General features: G+C 36.3%; 1 protein-coding gene across 11 annotated transcripts in view; it reads right to left on the bottom strand.

Moving 5' to 3' along the window:
• LOC306842724 (CUGBP Elav-like family member 4) overlaps nucleotides 1–22854 on the bottom strand; it is a gene marked incomplete at both ends in the record, with an annotated part of 141639 nt that overhangs the window by 29067 nt on the left and 89718 nt on the right. For 6 of the 11 annotated variants that reach the window (XM_079373747.1, XM_079373750.1, XM_079373751.1 and 3 more), the window contains 2 exons: nucleotides 1941–2066; nucleotides 15068–15116. In XM_079373747.1, the coding sequence (XP_079229873.1) occupies nucleotides 1941–2066; nucleotides 15068–15116 (175 nt within the window). Of the gene's footprint in view, nucleotides 1–1940; nucleotides 2070–15067; nucleotides 15117–22854 lie in introns of all 11 variants that reach the window. The other 5 variants (XM_079373752.1, XM_079373754.1, XM_079373757.1 and 2 more) reach the window with 1 other exon arrangement.

Below are 22854 nucleotides of genomic sequence, written 5' to 3'. Positions count from 1 at the left end.
ACATCTTTAAATTATAAACACATTTGATTAATAATTATACATAATTTTAATTATAATCAAATATTTTCTTCTGCTGGCCTTGTAGTTTTTCACTGTCCTCATACGAAAAAAAGAAAGCTAAATACATTATTTTCCTTACTTAAAAAATATATTTAATATATATAAAATAAAAATAAAAAACAATGATGTAATTCCATATACAGTACTATTGCTGGAAAACAACAGCTCATTGAACAAAACATTACTAGTTTGATTATAATTATCAGATATACTCTAAACAACGTTTCTAAAACATCACAAATCATTCTCAGAATCCATATTAGCCAGCTAGATAATGCTAAATTCACAGTCAGAAGAGTGATATATGCAAAGCAAACGGCCTGATTCATATGTAATCAGGTTTTCATAGTGAGCCGATCTGGGGTGCGTTTCCCTAAAGCATCGTTAGCCAACTGTGGTGCAAGGTCCGTCGTTACCAACATAGTTCAACGATTCTGTGTTTCCCGAAACCATAGTTCAAATGAACATTTGTAATCAGCTTCGCAATCTTACATGGCTGGAACTACAGTTGTGGTTAGAAGCATAGTTATTGATGTTAGTAAGACATATAGGGCCAGATTTACTAACAGCGCAAACCGTCTTTTGCCGTTAAAATAGTACTGTCAAGTTTTACTAAACACACGCAGTGACGAATTAACGCTGAAAAGCCATGGACACAGTTATTTTTGCTCCTGACCTTATTGAATATGCATTTGTAGGAGTTTCCCTTTCAGATGCAAAATTAATGGGAGGAGAGTACTCAAATAAAGTAAAGTAAAAAAAAAAGTCGTGACGTATTGTCAAGTATGGTGACCCATACTCGAAATTGGTGCTCTGCGTTTAACCCATCCAAGTGCACACACACAGCAGTGAGTAGTGAACAAATCCACACACACACACACACACACACCGTGAACACACACCCGGAGCAGTGGGCAGCCATGCTGCAGCGCCCGGGGAGCAATTGGGGGTTCGGTGCCTTGCTCAAGGGCACCTCAGTCGTGGTATTGAGGGTGGAGAGAGCGCTGGACATTCCCTCCCCCCACCTACAATTCCTGCCAGCCGGGGGCTCGAACTCGCAACCTTTCGATTACGAGTCCGACTCTCTAACCATTAGGCCACGACTTAAAATGAATCATGCAACGAGATTTACTAATGTTTGCGCTCGTCAAATTACTTGCAATTGCGCCATTATTTAATGCCCATAAAAAAACATGTCTTAAACTATTTTGCACTTGAAATGGCTGCAATTGTTGTTGCAGAGAACAGAGAGCGCGTGGTAGAAGGGAGAGGCTGTTTTCCGTGTCAGAAGAACACATTATCTGAACATATTTGTTACGTGACGTGAATCAGGGAATAGCCAAGGAAATATAATTAGATGATCTAGTTGTTTATGTATTAAAATGAGGTTTCAGCAACTTTTGAAGATATTGTAAATAAAAAAAAAATATACCAGTGAATTCTATGCAATGATGTTGAATTCAAAAGGGAGTATAATTCGCAATGATGGGTTCTGTAAGGTGCATTATTAACCAATTTCTGCATGATACAACACATCTAATTGCTCCAGAACACCTTTACGTGTATTTCTATATACCACATCACCATAATCAAACAAGGGCAAAACAGTGGTTTCAACAAGATATTTCTTGGCTGACGTGGTAAACACAGATCTATTTCGATACAAAAAACTAAGTCTAGATTTAACTTTCTTCTGGAGATGCAACAGTGTGCGGGAAACAGTCGTGACTCGTTTGCATAACAATGCATCGTACTATGGTGGTTAATCAGCGAGTTACGTGGTTGTAGGGGAAATGCACCCCTGAATAGTCGAGTGTTTGAGGAACAGAGGCTGAGTGAGGGTCGATGGCGGTGTGTCAGAGAGTTGTGTCGGTGCTGACCCTTACTGGCCCCATCAGGCCCCCGCAGCACGGTGCACTCCTCTATCAGGCCAAACGAATCGAACAGCCGCCGCACATCTTCTTCACTCTGCTGCTTCCCCAGCATGCCCACAAACAGCTTCCGGTCTTCTGACAGAGAGAGAGAGACAGAGAGACACATTACCTCACATTCACCCAGATTTTATATTATATTACCGCATATTTCACTGGTTTTCACCAAAGACTATAGAAATACAAAGACTGTTCACTTCTATGTGTATGAATGGGAGAAACTGCAACGCGCAATATGGCAGAATAGTACCAACGTCAAGCGCCTTTTTGACAGCTGACCAATGACAAGCAAGTAGTGAGTCGTTTCCATAACAACAAAAACAACAAGAGAAAATGGAGAAGATAGCCGCTAGACAAATCATACTAGTTTCGGAGCACAAGGAGTTGTATGATATGAGCACAAATCTCTATCTAGTCTAAAATATGCCACAAACCATGCATCATCCAACCCGGAGCTCCTGGACTAAATTGTTGGAAGCACCATACTGTTTCCTTCCCCGTATAATGTCGCGCACCCACTAACGTCGTTGTGTACTGACTTTAACTTCATTAACTGACACCCCGTTAACTTCAAAAGCCAAACCAAAGTGCCAACTTTTTAATCTTTTCCGACATTTCTGCAGCGCACAGCGCTAGGCTAATGTTGCAGCTGTTGTTATAGCAACAAAAGACGCCCTCGGTTGCTAATTGTAACCAAAACGCTGCCAGCTTTTTATTTGATTAAAAAAGCGCTTGTCAAAAAGACACAAGTGTGAACATGCCCTTATCTATCCTGTTTTTTGCATGTCTTTATTTGCATATATTTATATAGTTGCATTTCATATTATATTTTAATCTGTATTTATTTGCATTTTTACATTCTACTGTTAGTCTTTAGTGTTATCTGTATGCACCAAGGGTCTGAGAGAAACGCAATTTCAATTCTCTGTATGTGCTGTACATGTGGCAGAATTGACAATAAAGCAGACTTTGACTTTGTCTCATAAGCACAGAGCATCTGAAGATCACCGGGACACAGAGAGAAAACACAAGGGTTGAGAAGAAAAAAAGCTAACACTGAGAAAAATTATGTTCTTACTCAGTATTTTTGTCTTATTTGGTTTTTAACTATAAAATACTAAAAATGCTACAACCCCTTTAATTGGTTAACAGTAAGTTCCCTTTACTACTATACTGGAGAAACCTTAGACTTGGTTTCACAGACAGGGCTTAGATTAAGCCAGGATTAGGCCATAATTCAATTAGGACATTTAAGCAGTTTTGATAAACGTGCCTTAGAAAAAAAAAACATTACTGGTGTTTTTCATCTTGAGACAGCAATAAAATGGGACTGATGCATTGTAAGATATGTCAGTGCAAGTTTCTTTCAGTTAAAACAGCCCAGACATGATTTTATTCTGGGACTAAACTTAAACCTTGTCTGTGAAACCAGGAGTACCTTTCATATAAGTTTACAGTAAAATCCTGATAAACGGCAGATAAATTTTTTTTTAATTTCTCCTCAAGAAAATGACTGATTTAGGCATTTTTTCTAGAACAGAAAAACAAAAGACAAAAATACTAGTAATAAATGTTTTTTCTTCTTCAATAAGTTGAGAAGGAAAAAGCTAATACCTTTCTTTTACCATATTTTTACTTGAGAAGCATGCTGATTTGTGTCCAGTTTTTGGAAAAATTATTTTATGCTTTAAAAAAGGACCATGGGGTCAGAAAAATAAATTACATTCAAAGGGCATTTTGCAGGTTTGTTTTAAACAAACTCATCTTTTATAATAATAATAATAATAATAATAATATCTTAAGTCGTTTTGCTTCTCAAGTAAATGCATCTTGATTTTGGCATTTGTTCTGGAAAAGACAAAACACAAAAATACAGAGTAATAAAATCTTGTTTGGCATTGAAGAAACTTATACACACTTTCAGAAATGCTGATGAATTTGTGATTTCAGAATTCCTGTTTGACTTACAGACCATTCCTATCCATCCAACTCTCCTTCAGAGCCTCTCTGGTGTGTAACGCTCCGAATGTGCCGTTTCTATATGATACGAGTCTGTTTCACTGTACTTTCTGCTGCTTAATTGAACGTTCGTACAGCAAAGGCACTTCAGCTCGGTGTTAATATCATAATCCTTTCATGCCAATGAAAGAGCTGGAGAGTGAGTAATCAATATTTCATGCCCTGTTAACTGCATTTTATGGTTTTGTCAGATCTTTTTGAGACTGAACGGAGTAAAAAAAAAAAAAAAATTGCTGAAGATGTCAAAAAAGTTCAGAGGAAGAGAAAGTTCAAAAGTATAAAGCACAATGTGAACAAGAGAAATCACGGTTGGATTCTTGGTTTTAGGTCTGAAATGCTCTACACAAGCACATTATTGACTGATTTTCCTGTGATGTGAGCTTCTTTCGCTCGTCTCAACACACACCGGCCTCCTCTCATTCATCAGTTCTCCCTCAGCACTTCATCTCTTCTGCCTGACAGCTTGTATTCCCTCCACATCCAGTCTTACATAAGCTGCTTTAATGGAGCTTTGCGCTGGTGTGACCCCAGACTCATCATCTGTCTTCTGTACTGTACCAGAGCTTTACATTATGCATACAAGCCCTCAGAGAGCGGCGGGACACGGCACTCATCCTGAGAGGAAGAGATCAGAGACCATCACACTCACTCCACACAACACAACTGAGACACGGCTGAGATATAACCGATTCGGCTGAGAAACACCTGAGATATAATTAAAATGCAGCCTTGATTTAGGCATTTGGTAAGAAAAATAATCTTGTTTAGTCTTTGAATTAAAATGAATTTTCTTACCCCATTGGCAGATATTTTTACTTGTTTTAAGCAAAAACTAACAAAATTTGGATAATTTTTTTCAGAAAACAAGACATAATATATATATAAAAGTCATTTTACCTGTCAAGTAAATGCATCCTGACTCATGAATTTTATACTAGAAAACAAGACAAACATACCATGGAAGAAAATCATTTTTGCAGTGCTGTGCTACATCAAGAATGAATATAATCTGTTCACTGTAAAGCCTGTCTGTCTCTCATTATGTGTCTGTCTCTCTGTGCTCTCGATCGGGGACCGGGGCTCCGCACACATCAGGGGCCACTCACACTCCATGTCATCTTTACAAGCCTAATTAACTAGCCATAAGCGCAATAACGACCGTTTCCGACATGTTAGTCTACGCTGAGAAAAATGAAATTAGCCACAGAGGATGCTGGAAGTTCTTGGAGCGTTCCTCAGGGATGGATGGGAGAGAAATTGAATTTACAGTCCGTTATCTTTTCATTCCCGGACCTACGAGTTATAGATTCACCATCTCAGCATCTGTGACGTACAGGAGATGGATCACTATTAATTAGCGTTCACGCCTGACCTGAACTGAACTTTAGAGACGCTCGACTGCAAAATGCAGCGTAATAACCAGCTCTAAGAGGCTTTCAGAGCCACGGATGCTGATCTCAGGCGCTGAGAGATATGACGTCATTCATCTCACACACACACACACACACACACACACGAGCTTCATAGGGACTCACTTCTGCTTAAATAACATACTGCATATACTATGTGCAGCATCTGTTCTGTATCACAGAAAATACTATGACTGATAATAACAAACAAAAATAATGCACGTGTATATGAGCCAGAAAAAAAAGGAAACAGGTCAGCTGGAATTTTTTAAAGCACTTAATGCCCAAAAGTTTTACTTATTTTTGATTATTGCAAAAATATTTTTTTTGCACTATATGCACAATTATTTTTGTAATTTCCTTTCACTTTAAATATAATTCAACAGAAAAACAATACAAAATAATAATAATAATAATTCAATAAAAACTTCAATCCAGTGTTCAAAGTTCATCAGCTATATAAAAATAGAAAGGAGCTTATTAACTGTTAATTATTTATACATATTTTAATACATATATATTTTTTAAATGTATTTTATTACCACAATCTATCAATATTGGCATTGACAGATGTCATTCTGAAAAACTTTGTATTGGTGCATCACTAATATTAATATAAGCACAACTGAAAACTAACATTTAGGGAGGGATAAAAGGAAAAGTGATTGATTTCTTATTTAAAACTGAAACCAAATAGGAACATATAAGACAAAACGAGAGCATCGCTGCTAAACAAAATGTGGCACAATAATCATTTATCTCGATTATTTTGTCTTCACTGTAATCATTGCATTATCTTGTTTTCATAATCAGTCTCATATTAACATTTAAGACTGTTAAGTGGCTGTTTTCTTTAAATATTTAAAAGTTTATTCTGGTGTAAAATTACCACAACAGTATGGAAACAGGAAAAAAAACTTAACTTGAAGACATTGTGGCAGAAATACATTACAAATGAACGTAAAACTACTACAAAAATTATTAAAACCTTATTTTTTTAAAGGAATAACCATACAATATTTCTTCTAAATTAATGTTTCATGCCTTCATTTGATAACCAGAAAAATGTAAATACACAAAAATATTTCATAAGACTATTGTAAGAATAAATGAAATAATTAGACATGCTAAAAAACTGAATTTGGTAACAAAATATAAGGTGGGAAAAAATAAAACATTTCATAGGGCCCTAAACATGTCATTTTTGTTAAACTTTTAATAAATTAAAATGGACTTTGGAAAAAAATTAAATGGAATTTGGGGACAAATAAAACTGATTTCATAAGGCCCTACCTTTGCAACCCTATCAAAGAGTCACATGAAGTCACCGTGATTGGTTGATCATGGTGGTATGTAGATAATGAATGCAAATTATGTTCATAACTGATGTGCAAATTGGTCTGAATGCATCAAACTGGTTAAAATAAATTATTAATTAAAAACAAACAAATCATCCACCTGACATCATCAGGTTTGGTCAGCAAACGTGAAAAAGTGACCCAAACATGGACTGAAATCTGAAAGATTGTCTGGTCTCGTCAAACAGCAGTCATCTAGACCGAGTCAAATATTCACTTCAATCACTCGTGTCTCCTCAGCGTCTGTGTCTCTGCATGTGTCATGTCTTTCTGCAGAGCAAATGGTCTGGAAAATAAGACGCTGTCAGTGACCATGTCCAACAGATGACGAGCGACCCGGCCTCTTAATGTGAGCGCAGAAAAAAGAAATAAAGGAATCTAAAGAGTCATCAAAACACCACTGACATCTGACAGCCGGCCGTCTGAGAGTCTTTTCTGCAGCCAAATGAATGGATGCACAAACAGCATCAACAGGCCAGATTAATGGATGAAGAACGTGTGCTGATGTCTGATGTGCTGAAGGACATTCACGCTGCTCTCTTCTGAGTTTGTGAGTAAATCATGACAGAATGTACATATTCAGATTTTTAAACTGGGTTCTTTCTCCCTCCTTTGTTTGCAAATATGTCATTCCACCAAAAAAAGAGAGTTTGGTGGTTTCCATGTTATTTTTTAATGTTTGTAACAGAAATAATGATACTGTGTGTGGTTGAAAAGACTGTGAAGCTGTGTCATTCATATACATGACAAGGTTGAGGAATGAAAACAGATGAATCATTGTAATTTAGGAATAGAATCACGTTGCTGTTTGAATCATGTTCGCGATCTTTAACGATCTATTAAATTAATGTCATGTTAGCTATCACCTTAGCTATCACAGATATTATACCCTAGCCTTTTGGGCTTCTGATCGCAAATGCAGTGAAACTTTGGAGCGCTTAGATTAACGAGCAGATCGCTAGGTCCGGTCCTCACAGATGAAGAAATAAAAGCGCATAGGAATCGATAGGCGGATTGAAATTTTAATTTGACGACAAGTATCCGATTCCTGATTTTCGATTCCCAACCCTATTTATATCTTGCAATTCCAACTTTGTCTCGCAATTTTGAGGCTGTATCCTACAATTCTGAGTTTATATATTTTTCTTACAATTCTGAGGGGAAAAAAAGTTAGAATTGCAAGATATAAACTCAAAATTACAAGAAAAAAGTCAGAATTGTGAGAAGTCACAATTACATTTATTTATTATTTAGTTAATCTTGTGTCAGAAACAAGCTTCCATAAATTTGGCGCCAACTGAAGCTCGGAAATAATAACAGAAGAAAACTCGCAGACAGCTGCTGCAGATGATAAAAGCTTTGTGCCGAGGGGCTGTGCTATGCGAGTGTGTGTGTGTGTGTGTGTGTGTCTGTGTGTGTCTGTGTGTGTGTGTGTGTGTGTGTGTGTGTGTGTGTGTGTGTGTGTGTGTGTGTGTGAGTGTGTGTGTGTGTGTGTGTGTGTGTGTGTGTGTGTGTGTGTGTGTGTGAGAGAGAGAGAGAGGGCAGCACATCACAGAGCTCTATGGCAACGTTGGGCCAATGGCGGGTTCTGGCACTGACACGTTCTGCCCTTGGCATTCATCTAAACCACATTATGGCCAAAAACCCAGATGCCCAAAAGTCTTATGAAGATGCATCTGTTCACCAAACAGGACCGAGAGAAAAGGCTCACATTTTTCAAAATAGCCAATGTCCTTTAGTTACGTCACATCACTGTAAAAGCACACTTGGACGCTTGAACCATGAAGAAAATCCAGGAAAACATCTGGAAAATTTATCATTTTCAAAGATCTCCACTGCAACTAATTAATGGCTGTGAAAGAAAATCCACGTGTCAGTGCAAACAAAGACACACAACAAACCATAATGGTATACGTCAAGGTTATTGCTGACTCACTATACACTACGCATGCATGCAATAGTTTAGTGTATGAACTTTATAAGGTCATTGTCAATCAACATGAAGCGAGTGCATGAAGTGTTCAACATTCCACACCGTGCTTTTTTCTTGATTAAATTTTCAGTGTGAACACACTACTCGCACTATTTGTATTTATGCCACAAAATGGCCAGAATAGTGCATAAGTGTACAAATTGGGACACCTTCTGTGTGTGATTTCTAGCAAACACTTAACTTGAATGCAATGCAATTCACTTTGGCTAAATGCATGAATATAAGCTTAAAGATGAACTAAAAGACACAAAGCTCAGATTTTGATATGAACATTTCATGATATAACAGTTTACATTTCACAATTTGGATTTTTTTTTCTTAGAGATTTAAGTTAAACTTTTTTTCTTGCAATAGTTTTTTCTTCTTCCTGCAATTGCAAGTTTATATCTCACAATAGTTTTTTTTTTTCTCAGAATTTAGAAATGAAAGTTCCAGAAGTCGAAATTGTGAGAAAAAAATTGCAATTACTTATTTTTGTTCCATAAAAAACGTTTAACTGTATAAATTGTATAACTGTATAACATTTCACCATTGCTTTTTGTCCTCACATCCACACATCTTTACTTTTCTCCATATTTTTGTCCATTTCTGGGTGTATGTTATAATTATTACTGTTGCATGTATTACTGTAGTCATTCTGTGTGATTTTAAATTCCAAGCCATTTTGGGTTCATTTGAACCCAGCAGTTAAGTCATATTTAAATAATAATTGAGTTAAATGAAAAGGTCCAGCATGCTGGGTCGAACATTTAACCAAACGCAGCTGAGTCACCAAAATGCACCTGCATTATTTTTTATTCCAGCATTATTTAGAGTCTATAATATATACCCAAACTTCTCCATCATCACACTCAGTGTGAGTTTCTCTTGTCTTGAGTCTCATTTGCATATTGAGTGGCAACTTGCCCAGCGACAGCCAATCCAGAACGGCCTCCAGGTTTGTTTTTCCCAGCAGCCTCGGCGTTTGCACCTGCTGAGGTGAGAGAGCGTTAGCGTCTGTCAGTCTCTGATTCTGACAGAACCGCCAGAAAAGGACAGACGTCAGAACATGACAGAATATTAAAGACTGAAGTGAACTAGTCGCTCGGGATAAACATGGCAGCAAACGATCAGGAGGCTTTCAAAAGAGTGAAGATGGGAGAAGAGAAGAGAAAAAAAATAGGAGAAAACATTTATGGATGTAAAAGGTTAAACACAACTGACGTAACTCTACGACAGCATCGTGACATGCTGAATATCTCAGAAAAATTGCTCTCGGTTTGTACAAGTGAACAGAAAACATTCACTGTAAAGCACTCACAATGGAAGTCAATGGATCAAAATACAGAAGGCTCTTTTTGTTAAAAATCTGGCACATCTATTTATTTAGATTTTTTTTTTAAATTAATATGACAGCTGTAAGAAAGTAATTTGAATGACATTCTATTCTCTTCTCTTCTATATTGTTTGTATGAAGAAATATTTGATCTCCTCCATATAAAACTGTTGCATGTTTTGCAAATAATAATTTGAATAATTTAATCATTGTATAATAAACATATAAACATATATTTTTATTTTATTTTAGTTTTTTCTTAAAAATATCTTTTTGATTTTTTAAAAAGTAAAAAAAAATAAAAAATAAAAAAAAATTATAATTTCTTTGTAAATCATGAAAATGTGTAAAAAAAAATATGTCCTGCATTTTTTATGTCACTACCGAATGTATGTTTTAGTCCATTACCCGAGACTTAACTACACCTCTACATTATGATCCAGAAATATTCCTGCGTCCCTCTCTCTCATAGCTACAAGGTGTGAGTAGATAGGTCTCATCATTTTAAGATAAAAAATCTAAAAATCTGTGTGTAACTTTAAGGAACGTGACTACCAAACCCCATTTTTTCTGCAATTAAGCACACTTTTTTATGCATACTTGTTTTTATTTGCATACAACTGTTCTAGCTAACATGTGCTCAAAAGTATCTAAAAAATGTCAATACCAAAACAGTAAAGACCGAAACATCATCATTGTTTAGGTAGTGACTAAAGGAAAGTCGGATTTTTGCGAGAGTCGGATGGGAATCATAACTTCTTGATGAAACTCAGATCCCCACGCTGACATACAGCACGAGGAATAATCACACCAGCTTTAATATTTGCACATTTTTGTTTGAAAACCTTGTTTGCACATCGCTCATCATTTTTGGTTTTAAATATTTGTCTTTGATTTCGGCTCATTAAAACCACCAGAGCCTCATTAATTCAAATATTTGGTCAATTAAAGTCTGAATCCTGTATAAATTAGGGAAATAAAACGGCCTGAAATAAAGCAGAGAAACCCAAACACATTAAACCATTTCCCTCTCCTCCAATAAATGATAAATTCACCCTGAAATGAAATTTCTGTCATCTTTTATGTTGTTTTTTCCATTGTTTGGACATAAAAGGAGTTGCACTTTTCCCACTTTTAATGAAAGTGGATTGTGAAACAGGTCATAATTACACTGTTAATAAAATATATCTGTCATCAGTTTCTGATCAGATCTGTTTGTAAACAAATTTCAGCAACCAAAAATGTAAAAAAAAATTGAATGGCTGATATCATTGGCCCAAAACAGTGAGGTTTAATAGGCGTTTCACAGATGGCGTGTTTTAATTGTGTCAGTGTCTATTTCACACAACATGGATAAACTAAAACTATAACAGAGCTGGATTAACAATGTCCATTTCTCGTTTTTAATCAATATTGGCATCATTTATTCAATCTTTTAGTTTATGCCATTTTCAGTTGATGCATGAACTTCACTAAACATTATTTGTAGTGCACCTGTAATCCAATAATAACAATAACCCAAATCTGTCACGAAAACTATTTTTAAAATTGCACTGTTTAAATCTTTATGCTTCAACAACGAATAGGAGTAGAAACAATCCTATTCTGTTCTTAAAAAGTTCACGAAAACTGCCTTTAAATGTTTCTACAACAAAAGTTGTTGATGCATCACATTTTAAGGAAGAAAAATGATTAAAACAAGCAAATGATGGTAGAATTTCTCTTTTGGATGAACTATCCCTTTGAAATTTACAGTAAAACCCATTAAATGGCTCCTCTTTATAAACAAGTTTTCTCATTTTTGTTATACATCTGACACATACCTTAAATCACACACCATACATTAATTTAATTTAATATGAGAAATAATTTTAATGACCATTCTGTTCTGTTTTCTATTCCATACTATATTGCTTATATGAAGAAATATTTTATGTCTTCCATATAAAACTGTTGTATGTTTGACAAATAATGATAGTTTTAATAACTGAATAATAAAAAAAAGAAATGTATATTTATAGTTATGTTTACAATGAGCAAACTCCATATACAGATTGGAAACACATTAATAATTACAATTATACAGTTTGCAATTATTACTATTATCATCAAATGTATTATTGATTGATTGATTGATTGATTGATGATTTACTTATTTTGTCATTCAAACAGCTGTCACATTGTTTTATAAACCAAGAGACAATTTGTCAGTTTATTTGTTACTAATAAAACATTAAAGCTAAATAATGCATCACTAGTTTCTGCAACACATTTGGGTCATTTTCAAATGTGTTTAAGTATAATTAGGTCTGGTGAATTAATCACATTCTACAAAATTAAGTAAAACAAGCAAGTAAATGACAGAATTTCTCTTTTGGGAATCACTTTTAAAAGCCTTTAAAGGCTCCAGACTGATTTGACATGATGTCAATCTGTAGATAACGGTGGCTGTAGATCAGAGTCTGTGTGAATCAGATGGGAGACCATCACACACACCAAACACACTGAGGTTTTGTGCCGCTGCTGTTTACTCGAATGAGACTAATGGAGTGTGAGTCGTGTGAAACCTCAGTGTTACTCGCTGCCCACAACACGTCAGGACAGATTCACTCAGAGCACAAATTAAGAGCAACGAAGCACACACACACACACACACACACACACACACACACACACACACACACACACACACACACACACACGTGTCTGACTGTCTCTGTTAAGTCTGATCCACATGACTGATCATTTCACAGACTTAACTAAAAAAAGCCAAGATGAAACACAGCTCAACCTGATGATAACGCATCCAGAAAAGTTCACAAAAGTTTTTTTAGCTAAGACTAAACCATTTCTATCTAGTTCAGATTTTCAGAAAGCAATAGTGTCCGTTGTCTTTTATTGTAATTCCCTTTATTATGGAGTTGATGCTGAAACACTTATGCATTTACAGAAAATCCAAAATGCTGCCGGCAAAGAAATCTGAATCTGTGACTGCATTATAAAGTTCATTAAAACGGCTGCCAGTACGACTTAGAATTATTTATAAGATCCTCGTACTTGTTTTTAAGGCCTTGGACAATCTAGCTCCTGTGTATTTGTCCGGTTTGGGGACAATCTACACCCCCTCTAGATCCTTGAGATCAGAAAATCAACATCTGCTTTGCACTACCAGGATAAAATATAACCATAGAGGTGACAGAGCCTTTTCTCCAGCAGGCCCTAAACTGTGGAACGACCTCCCTCAATCTATTCGATCCGCCAAAGCCTTACCCATGTTCAAAGCTGCGCTAAAACAACATCTTTTAAATTCAAATGGAGAGCTTCTTTAAATGGGTTAATGTTTATGTGATGTGGATATGTTTATTTCTGCTATCTTTTTGTATTTTTTAGCTTGTGATTGTGAAGCACTTTGGGCAATGTGAGTTGTATTAAACTGTGCTTTATAAATAAACAAACAAGTCACTGTATTAATGTACTAAAATTAGTGCTGTCAAACGATTAATAGCAATTAATCACATCCAAAATAAAAGGTTTTTTTCATAATATATGTGTGTACTGTGTATATTTATTATGTATATATAAATACACACACATGCATGTATATATTTAAGAAAAATATTATATTTCTATATTAAATATAAATTATATAAATATAAATATATACATGTAAATATTTTTAAAATATAGTAAATATAATAAACATCACGTTTTTTTTTTTTTTTTTCACTTTTATTATGTATTTTATTTCTTACATTCTGAATCAGTTCAAAAGTTTGGTGCCGGCTTTTTTAATTTTTGAAAGAAGTCTCTTCTGCTCACCAAGACTGCATTTATTTGATCAAAAATAGAGTAAAAACGTGAAATATAATTTATCTTTAAAAAGTGTTTTCTGTGTGAAAATATTGTCAAATTTATTTTATTGCTGTGATAAAAGCTGAATTATAAACTCGCAGAAGAACGCTGAGAAATAAACTTATGATTTATAAAATAATTGATAAATAATGCTAAATGAAAAAATATATATATAAAAATGTGATATGAAGTGATATTTTAATTTGTACATTGTCTATTGTGTTTTCTATTAAAAAATATAAATAAAACAAACATTTTGAAAATTGATAATATTCATAAAATTATTAAAATTTAATAATAAAATGAAATTATGAAGTGATATTTTAATTAGTCTATTGTCCATCTGCTTCTCAGATGAGAAAAGACCTCACACATCTCAAGAGATCTCAACAATGTCTCAAAGTATGCTCAGATACCAATTATGAATTACTCGAGTCATGCCCAGGTTACAAAAAAAGGTGCACTTCCATAATGTACTTAAGATCATCTAAGTGTACTCAACTGTGCTATTTTGGGACACCATGAATATGAACTAAAATGTGCTTTAAACAGTCACCACTTGTAGTACATTTGAATGTATTAGTGTTTGAAAGATGGGTTCAAGTATACTACAAGTGGTAACTAAATGCATTTTTTAAATAGAGATAGTATATTACAAGCACATTTTAGTTTATATTCATGTGTCCCAAAATAGCACAGTTGAGTACACTTAGATGATCTTAAGTACATTATGGAAGTGCACCTTTTTTTTAGCTGAGTGTTCATTGAAAATCAACTCCTCACGGATCGGATCAGATCAGCATCTGCTGACCGACAAAACCGTCTGTAAAACCACAAGCAAACACAGAGAATGAAGAGCAGGTGCAGGTCAACACAGATGCTGAAGCTCCAGCACATCACCTGCCGCTTCAGCCGTTACCGGCTCACGTTATTATGGTTAACGCCGGGAACCTGCGGCTCCTTTGATCCGAGCCGAGTCACAGCGAACCGCGGCGGCCCGAACAGATGGAGAGTCAATGGAGGCAAGTGACCTAAATTAACGGCCACTCCGACACACCAGTCACTCGGTCTCTGTGTGTGTGTGTGTGTGTGTGTGTGTGAGAGAGACAGAGAGAAAGAAGGTTAATTACCTCCTCGTCCTTCACTGTCGGCCGGTTTCACCTGGATGGGCCGGTTCATCTGAATAAGAAAGAGAGAGAGAGAGATGTTAGAACACTGTCTGTGTCTCTGTGTGTGTGTGTGTGTTGATGTCTTCAGAGTCACAAGAGTGTCAGATAAATAAACACGCCACGAAATCACGTGCACATGCACACACATCGTCCTGTGTGATTGTGGTGTGTTTAATCAATTAAAGCAATAATCTACAGAGACTTCTGCTGATCTCCAGTCAAACTAGTCACTACAATCAAATATAAAAATAATGATAAATCTAAATAAATTCAAATTTAGCAAATTGATAGTGTTCATAAAATGATACATTTGACATTTGTAAAATGATAAAATAGAATAAATTTGTAAATTTGATAAATAATGATATAATTGTATTATACATTATTTTAAAACGTAATAATAGCGATCCATGATGTTGATTCGCCTGTGAATTATCAAAGATAATAAAATGATCATCAGAACTTATCTAATCTAAACCATGCACATAATTGTGTGTGTGTGTGTGTGTGTGTGCACGTGTATATATAAAAAAATACATATTTTGTGTATATATAAAATTTGCGTATAGAGACACAATGCAAAAAAATTTTTCTATTACTAACATACAGCCATATATAAGGATAAATAGAAGAAAATAGATATTAACAAAAATTTACATTAAAATGCTAATAAAAAAAAATTAAAAAATAATAAAACAAAAAGAATGATAAATAAAAAGAAATTTAATTTTAACAAACTGATAGTTAATAAAATGAAAAAATTATCAAATTGTAAATTAATAAAATGTAATAAAATGTTGAATTTGATAAATGTGTTAAAAAATGATACAAAATGCTAAATATGTGATTAAGAAATTATCATTTTATTTTCGTTTATTTATTTTAGTTTCTCATATGAGAAAAGACACATCTCAAGACATCTCAACAATGTCTCAAACTTTGCTCAGACACCAAAGTCTGAAATCTTGCCCATGACCTTGCTCAATTTTGGCAGGCTTATCGATGGCAAAGCCAAAACTTTAAATGAACTCAACATTTATTCTTTGAACAAGCCTTAATATTTCATGCAATATTCTAAGCGTATCTTGTTTTCTGGACGTGTGGAGTTTTGGCTGCGTGTGCCAGTACTGCTCAGCTGCTTCTGCTCTGGGTTTGTGGCTGAATAAAGCGAGGTGTGTGTGTCAGAGTCGGGTCAGACTGAGACCCGTGAGACGTTCTCTCTTTCTTCTGATTCGCTGCGTCTCAGGACTCGTGTGATTGGCTGTAAAGCTCCAGCGCTACGGCCCGTTAAAACCCTTGGCATCGCCGCAGCAACAGGAGTCATTAAGCACAGGGTACACCGGGAGTTGCTAAGCAACCGGGCAGATGGGGTTGTCAGCCTTTTGGTCTGGGGGCTGCAATCCAGCGAATCGGCACATGGCTGCACCATTTCCACCATTACTTCCATGGTGTGTCCAATGAGGTTAAAGGAAAAACTCCAATTATTCACCAGAACCCCCGAACAACCCCCACCTCCGTCCCACTTTAATGTCCTCTTTTACTCAGTTTGACAAAAAGTTTTGTGCCATCATTGAGAGCCAGCAGCCAGATACACCTCACACACACACACACCTGTACATGGCCCACACGAACAAACACACATACCACATATAAACAACAGAGAAATCACTTCAATGTCGCAAATGATTTTAAGTCTCTGGCCTCCAAGATGCTTCTTGGGCAAACAAGAAATCTCATCAGAAAAGATCTCAGCAATGTCTCAGGCTTGCCAAGATACAGTCAGAGATCTCAATATGAACCAGGGTTACTGTAGTTACTAAAACTAAAACCATTAAAAAAAAAAAAATTCTTACTTGAAATGAAAAGAACTTTAACTGAAGTAAAAAAAAAATTAAAATAAAAAAATAACAACTTATTTCAGCTAGTTGCCAAAGCAACAGTTCTCATTTTCATACTAAAAGAACTAAAACTGAAAGAAAAAAAATAGTAAAAACTGCATAGAAAAAAAGAAAAAAAAAAAGAAGACAAAAACAACAACATTTCTGAAACTAAAATAAAAAAAGGTCCCACTTTATATTAAGTGGCCCTAATACCTGTGTACTTACATAGTAACTAGATGTGTACATAGTATGTAACCCCAGTGTAAGTACACATTAGTACATAGTATCTACAGCTGTAATATTTCTGTAAATACACACATGTAACAACACTCAGAATGGTATGCAAGTACAAATGTGTAACAGGACATTGGTAACAACACTTTTTTCACTTCACTAAGTACTCGTGTAACAGGAATTATATAACTACATTTTGTAACAACGGTATGTATAAGAGTAATTGGAACAGTTTGATCCAGGGGGTGGAGACGGGTAGGTTTAGGGATATGTAAAGTGGGAGGCGTTGGATCTGGAGTTGGTGCACCACAGTAATACCAGTGTACATGGTAACTCATCAGGAACTGTCCACTTAATATAAAGTGTAACATTCTGGACACCAACCACAATTTATATGTAAAGCCTAACTTACTGGCCGCTGCTGTGTAACATCAGAGTAATTACATGGTAAATCCATAGGAATTGTCTACTTAGTATAAAGTGTAACACTTTCTTTACCAAAAAGTGCTGTTAGTCCTGTTACACATTTGTACTTACACATACCATTCAGTGGGTTGTTACATATGTGTAGTTACACAAACATTAGCGCTGTAGATAACTTTGTACCAATGTGTACTTACACTGGGGTTACATACTACATACACATATAGTTACTATGCAAGTACACAGGTATTAGGTACACAATATAAAGTGGGACCACCAGTTTTAATGTCACCAACTGAGCTATGAAAAAGCACAATCACTAAAAAGTGAACCCACTAAAAAATACCCTAAATATTATGATCCCATAAAAATAAAAACAATTACGGAATTTCACTCTCACATAAAAATAAACACACAAACTGATACATGTGACAAAATTTACAGATGAAAATTACACACACAAGCACATTTATTTAGTTAAGAGATCCAAGAGATACAAGAAAAGATGATAAGAAAGATTCAAGAAGAAAAGGTACACACACACACACACACACACACACACACGTGTCTGCAGACACTGGATCATGGTATGTGTTCACACTGGATGATGAAGCGTCTGAACTCATGAGCGCCGAAGGAGTCGTTTGCTCGAGCCACTTCTCTCATAGAGAAACACAGTGTGTGTCAGATTCATTAGAGTCCCAGTAGAGTTCAGTAAGTTCAAGTGCTTCATCTCTGTCTCTCTCGCACCCTTTGGCCTCGAAAACCAATATGGCTCCCTGCACACACTCCTAATGGCTTGATCAATGCTGACAAATAGGCTCGAGCTCCTGTCTCACCTCCAAACACTCATCTGTCTCTCCATTACTCCACCCGTTTTTCTATTACTCCACTAATGCTCATCTGTCTCTCTATTACTCCACTGGTACTCCAATCTGACCTCCAAAGGTTCGTCTCTCTTTATTTTACTCACTGCCAGTACACCCATCTCACCTCCAAATGCTCATCTGTCTTTCTATTATTCACTAATGCTTATCTATCTCTCTATTACTCCACCAGTTCTCCTGTCTCACCTCCTCACACTCATCTGTCTATCTGTCTCTCTATTACTCCACCGGTACTCCTGTCTGACCTCCTTACACTCATCTGTCTCTCTATTACTCCACTGGTACTTCTGTCTCTCTATTACTCCACTAATGCTCATCTGTCTCTCTATTACTCCACCAGTTCTCCTGTCTCACCTCCTCACACTCATCTGTCTCTCTATTACTCCACTGGTACTTCTGTCTCTCTATTACTCCACTAATGCTCATCTGTCTCTCTATTACTCCACTGGTACTCCTGTCTCTCTATTACTCCACTAATGCTCATCTGTCTCTCTATTACTCCACTAATGCTCATCTGTCTCTCTATTACTCCACCAGTTCTCCTGTCTCACCTCCTTACACTCATCTGTCTCTCTATTACTCCACTAATGCTCATCTGTCTCTCTATTACTCCACTAATGCTCATCTGTCTCTCTATTACTCCACCAGTTCTCCTGTCTCACCTCCTTACACTCATCTGTCTCTCTATTACTCCACTAATGCTCATCTGTCTCTCTATTACTCCACTAATGCTCATCTGTCTCTCTATTACTCCACCAGTTCTCCTGTCTCACCTCCTTACACTCATCTGTCTCTCTATTACTCCACTAATGCTCATCTGTCTCTCTATTACTCCACTAATGCTCATCTGTCTCTCTATTACTCCACCAGTTCTCCTGTCTGACCTCCTTACACTCATCTGTCTCTCTATTACTCCACTGGTACTTCTGTCTCTCTACTACTCCACTAATGCTCATCTGTCTCTCTATTACTCCACCAGTTCTCCTGTCTCACCTCCTTACACTCATCTGTCTCTCTATTACTCCACTAATGCTCATCTGTCTCTCTATTACTCCACTAATGCTCATCTGTCTCTCTATTACTCCACCAGTTCTCCTGTCTCACCTCCTTACACTCATCTGTCTCTCTATTACTCCACTAATGCTCATCTGTCTCTCTATTACTCCACTAATGCTCATCTGTCTCTCTATTACTCCACCAGTTCTCCTGTCTCACCTCCTTACACTCATCTGTCTCTCTATTACTCCACTAATGCTCATCTGTCTCTCTATTACTCCACCAGCGCTTCTGCACCGGGGCTCCTCGCTCCTCCTGTCATCATACATGCTGTGTTTTATTTCAACACTTCTACAGTGCAGACGAGACGAGGCAAGACTAGACAAGACCAGATGCGACAATGACATGAGAGAGAAGATACAAGATTTTGGAAGAGACAAGAAGATACAAGAAGAAAAGATACAAGAGGAGAAGAGAATATATGAGAAAAAAGAAGCAAAGATAAAAGATTTGAGAAGATATGAAAAGAAGGGAAGATACAAGAAAAGATAAAAGTTATGAGATGGGAAGATACAATATGAAATGAGCAGATATGAAAAAATGATACAAGATACAGGAAGAGATGAGAAGATATGGGAAGAAAAGGTACAAGAAGAGAAGATGTGAGATAAAAATATATGAGACAAGAAGATACAAGAAAATACAAGATTTGAGAAAAAATTAGAAGATATAAGAAAAGGCGATATGAGAAAATATTATACGAGTAAACACAAAGGGCATGGTACAAGATACAAGAAAGTACAAAAAGAGAAGATATGAGAAGAGACAAGCAAGAAGAGAAAATATGCAACAAGATGAGAAGACAAGGTAACACTTTAAGGTGTTCTTGTTACACTTTACATGTACTTACTATTATAATAACAACAAATTATGCATAATTACGTGCAAGTAACCCTAAGACAAACCCTAATCCTAACCCTAACCATACAGTAAGTACATGTAGCTAATTAATATTCCTCAGTACTTAAATGTATAATTACACTGTAACAAGGACACCTTAAAATAAAGTGTAACCGAAGGCAACAATAAGACAGGAAATTCTTCAGCTGTTTACACTGTGTTGGACTCATTTAAAAAACAGCTGCAGACAAGCATCATGATATCTGCATTTACCTGCTCACAGGATGCTCTCTTTCTCTTTACCATGGTAAGTGTGTGTGTGTATAAGTGTGTGTGTGTGTATAAGTGTGTGAGCTGCTCGCCCTTTCAAATTGCCTGTCATGTCCTGTGGAGCGTGGAGAGGCCGACTCGTCACACACACACACACACACACACACTCGCAGCGGTTGACACGTGGCTGCAGCGGCGCATGCGGTGCGCGTGTGGAGGCTGCTGTCAGGTTAAATGCAGCAGGAGGGTGTGAGGGATATTTTTAGATGGCGGCAGGTTTCTTTCAGGAAGAAGAAAATGAGTAAAACAACTTCAGAACATCATTTTCTGGCGGGATTCCGTCCCGTGCATGTTTGTGTGCCATCTCTCTCTCATCTTTCTCACCGGAAAAAAATTGAGATGAAACAAGAAAAGAAATGAGAAGAGAAATAAGAAATGAGATCAAATGAGATGAAAAGAAATGAGAAAACAGAAGAGAAGAGAAAAAAAATATGAAAAGAGAAGAAACAAATCCAGAGAAAAGAATAGAGGAGACAAGAAATTACATGATGCCTGTAAAAGAGACAAGAGGAGAGATTAGATGAAATAAGAAGTGATGAGAGGAAAAGAAATGAGATGAAAAGAGAAGAAATGAGAAGCAAGTTAAGAAACAAGATTAAATTAAATAATGACAGAAGAAATTACATAAAACGAGAAGAAAAAGAAGAGATGAGAAAAGACAAGATGAAATGAAGTAGAGACAAGAAAATAAGAGATGAGATGAAATAAGAAGAGACGAGACAAAAAAAAAAGAATAAACAAGTGGAGAAAAGAAAAGAGGAGAAGAAAAAACGAGAAGTAATGAGATGAAATAAAAAGAGAGGAGAAATGATGAGACAAGACATGAAATGAATAAACAAGAATCAAAGAAGAAATGAGATGAAGAGAAGAGACAAGAAAAAACAGATAAAAGCAATGAAGACATGAAATAAGGAGAGAACGGATGAAATGAAAAGAGAAGAAACTAGATGAAATAAATAGAGAAGTGATGAGGGAAGAAGTGAGATGAAATAAAAAAAGAATAGACAAGATGAAAAGAAGAAACAGAGAAAAGAAATTCAAATGTTCACGCATGTTCCAATTTGTTACACTGTTTCAGTTTGAACTGTTATAATGTTTTCTTCTATTATTCTGATCTTTTCATTGTTATTGTTTCTCCACATATATTCCCAAACTTTGGCAATATTGCATTGTTTACAGTCATGCCAATAAAGCAATTTTTGACTCTGCATTTGAGATAAGAAATAAAGAAACAAGATTTAAAGAGATGACACAAGCAACAGAATGAGATGTGGACAATTGTTATGAGATGAGACAAGAAGAGGCAAGATGGAACTAGAAGACAGAGACAAGATGAGGAGTGAAGAAAGAGGAACGTGAAGAGAAAGTGAGACAAAACCAGAAGAGACGAGCTGAGATGAGATGAGAAAGAACGAACGAGAGTGAAGATCAGACAAACACATGAAGAGAAGAACATAAGAGAGATGAGAAGAATATTTCACAACAACAGCCACACTGACAACACGCCTGCGATAACTCACACACACACACACACACACACACACACACACACACACAAGCGGGCGATCTCACATTAATCTGACTGATAAATATAACACTCAGCACTTTGATGAAGTGCCACAATTACTGTGAAGACGAATGTGTGTGTGAGTGTGTGTGTGTGTGTGTGTGTGTGTGTGTGTGTGAAGATAAACGACTGGATTTGCCCTTGCTACAGGAGCAGATCTCAGCGCAGCGGAACGTGGCTCATTACCAACCGTGAGTCCATCTTCAACATCTCGCAGACACGTGCGCTCAAGCGTTAGCTCTGATGAACGACCGGCAGAGCTGTGAAATATACACCCGATGCTTCATACATCACACCATCAGAAGCCACCCGTCAAACACAACAACACACACACTCAAAGATGATCACAGCTTCATGTTCAAGACAAGAAGAGAGAAGAAATAAAAGAGAAGAGACGAGACAAGTAGAGACAACACGATCTCCTGAAAATGCGTATAAATAAAAACAAAAACTTGTGGTATTGATACGCAAAAATTGACTTTGGTGTGCATTTGCTACGCAGTGGGTAGGATTAGGGTGTGGGGTAGATGC

This window comes from Barbus barbus (assembly GCF_936440315.1).
Source record: "Barbus barbus genome assembly, chromosome: 23".
Classification (NCBI taxonomy): Eukaryota; Metazoa; Chordata; class Actinopteri; order Cypriniformes; family Cyprinidae; genus Barbus; species Barbus barbus.
The sequence above is the reverse complement of the archived record's forward strand: the minus strand, read 5'-3'. Positions and strand labels throughout refer to the sequence as shown.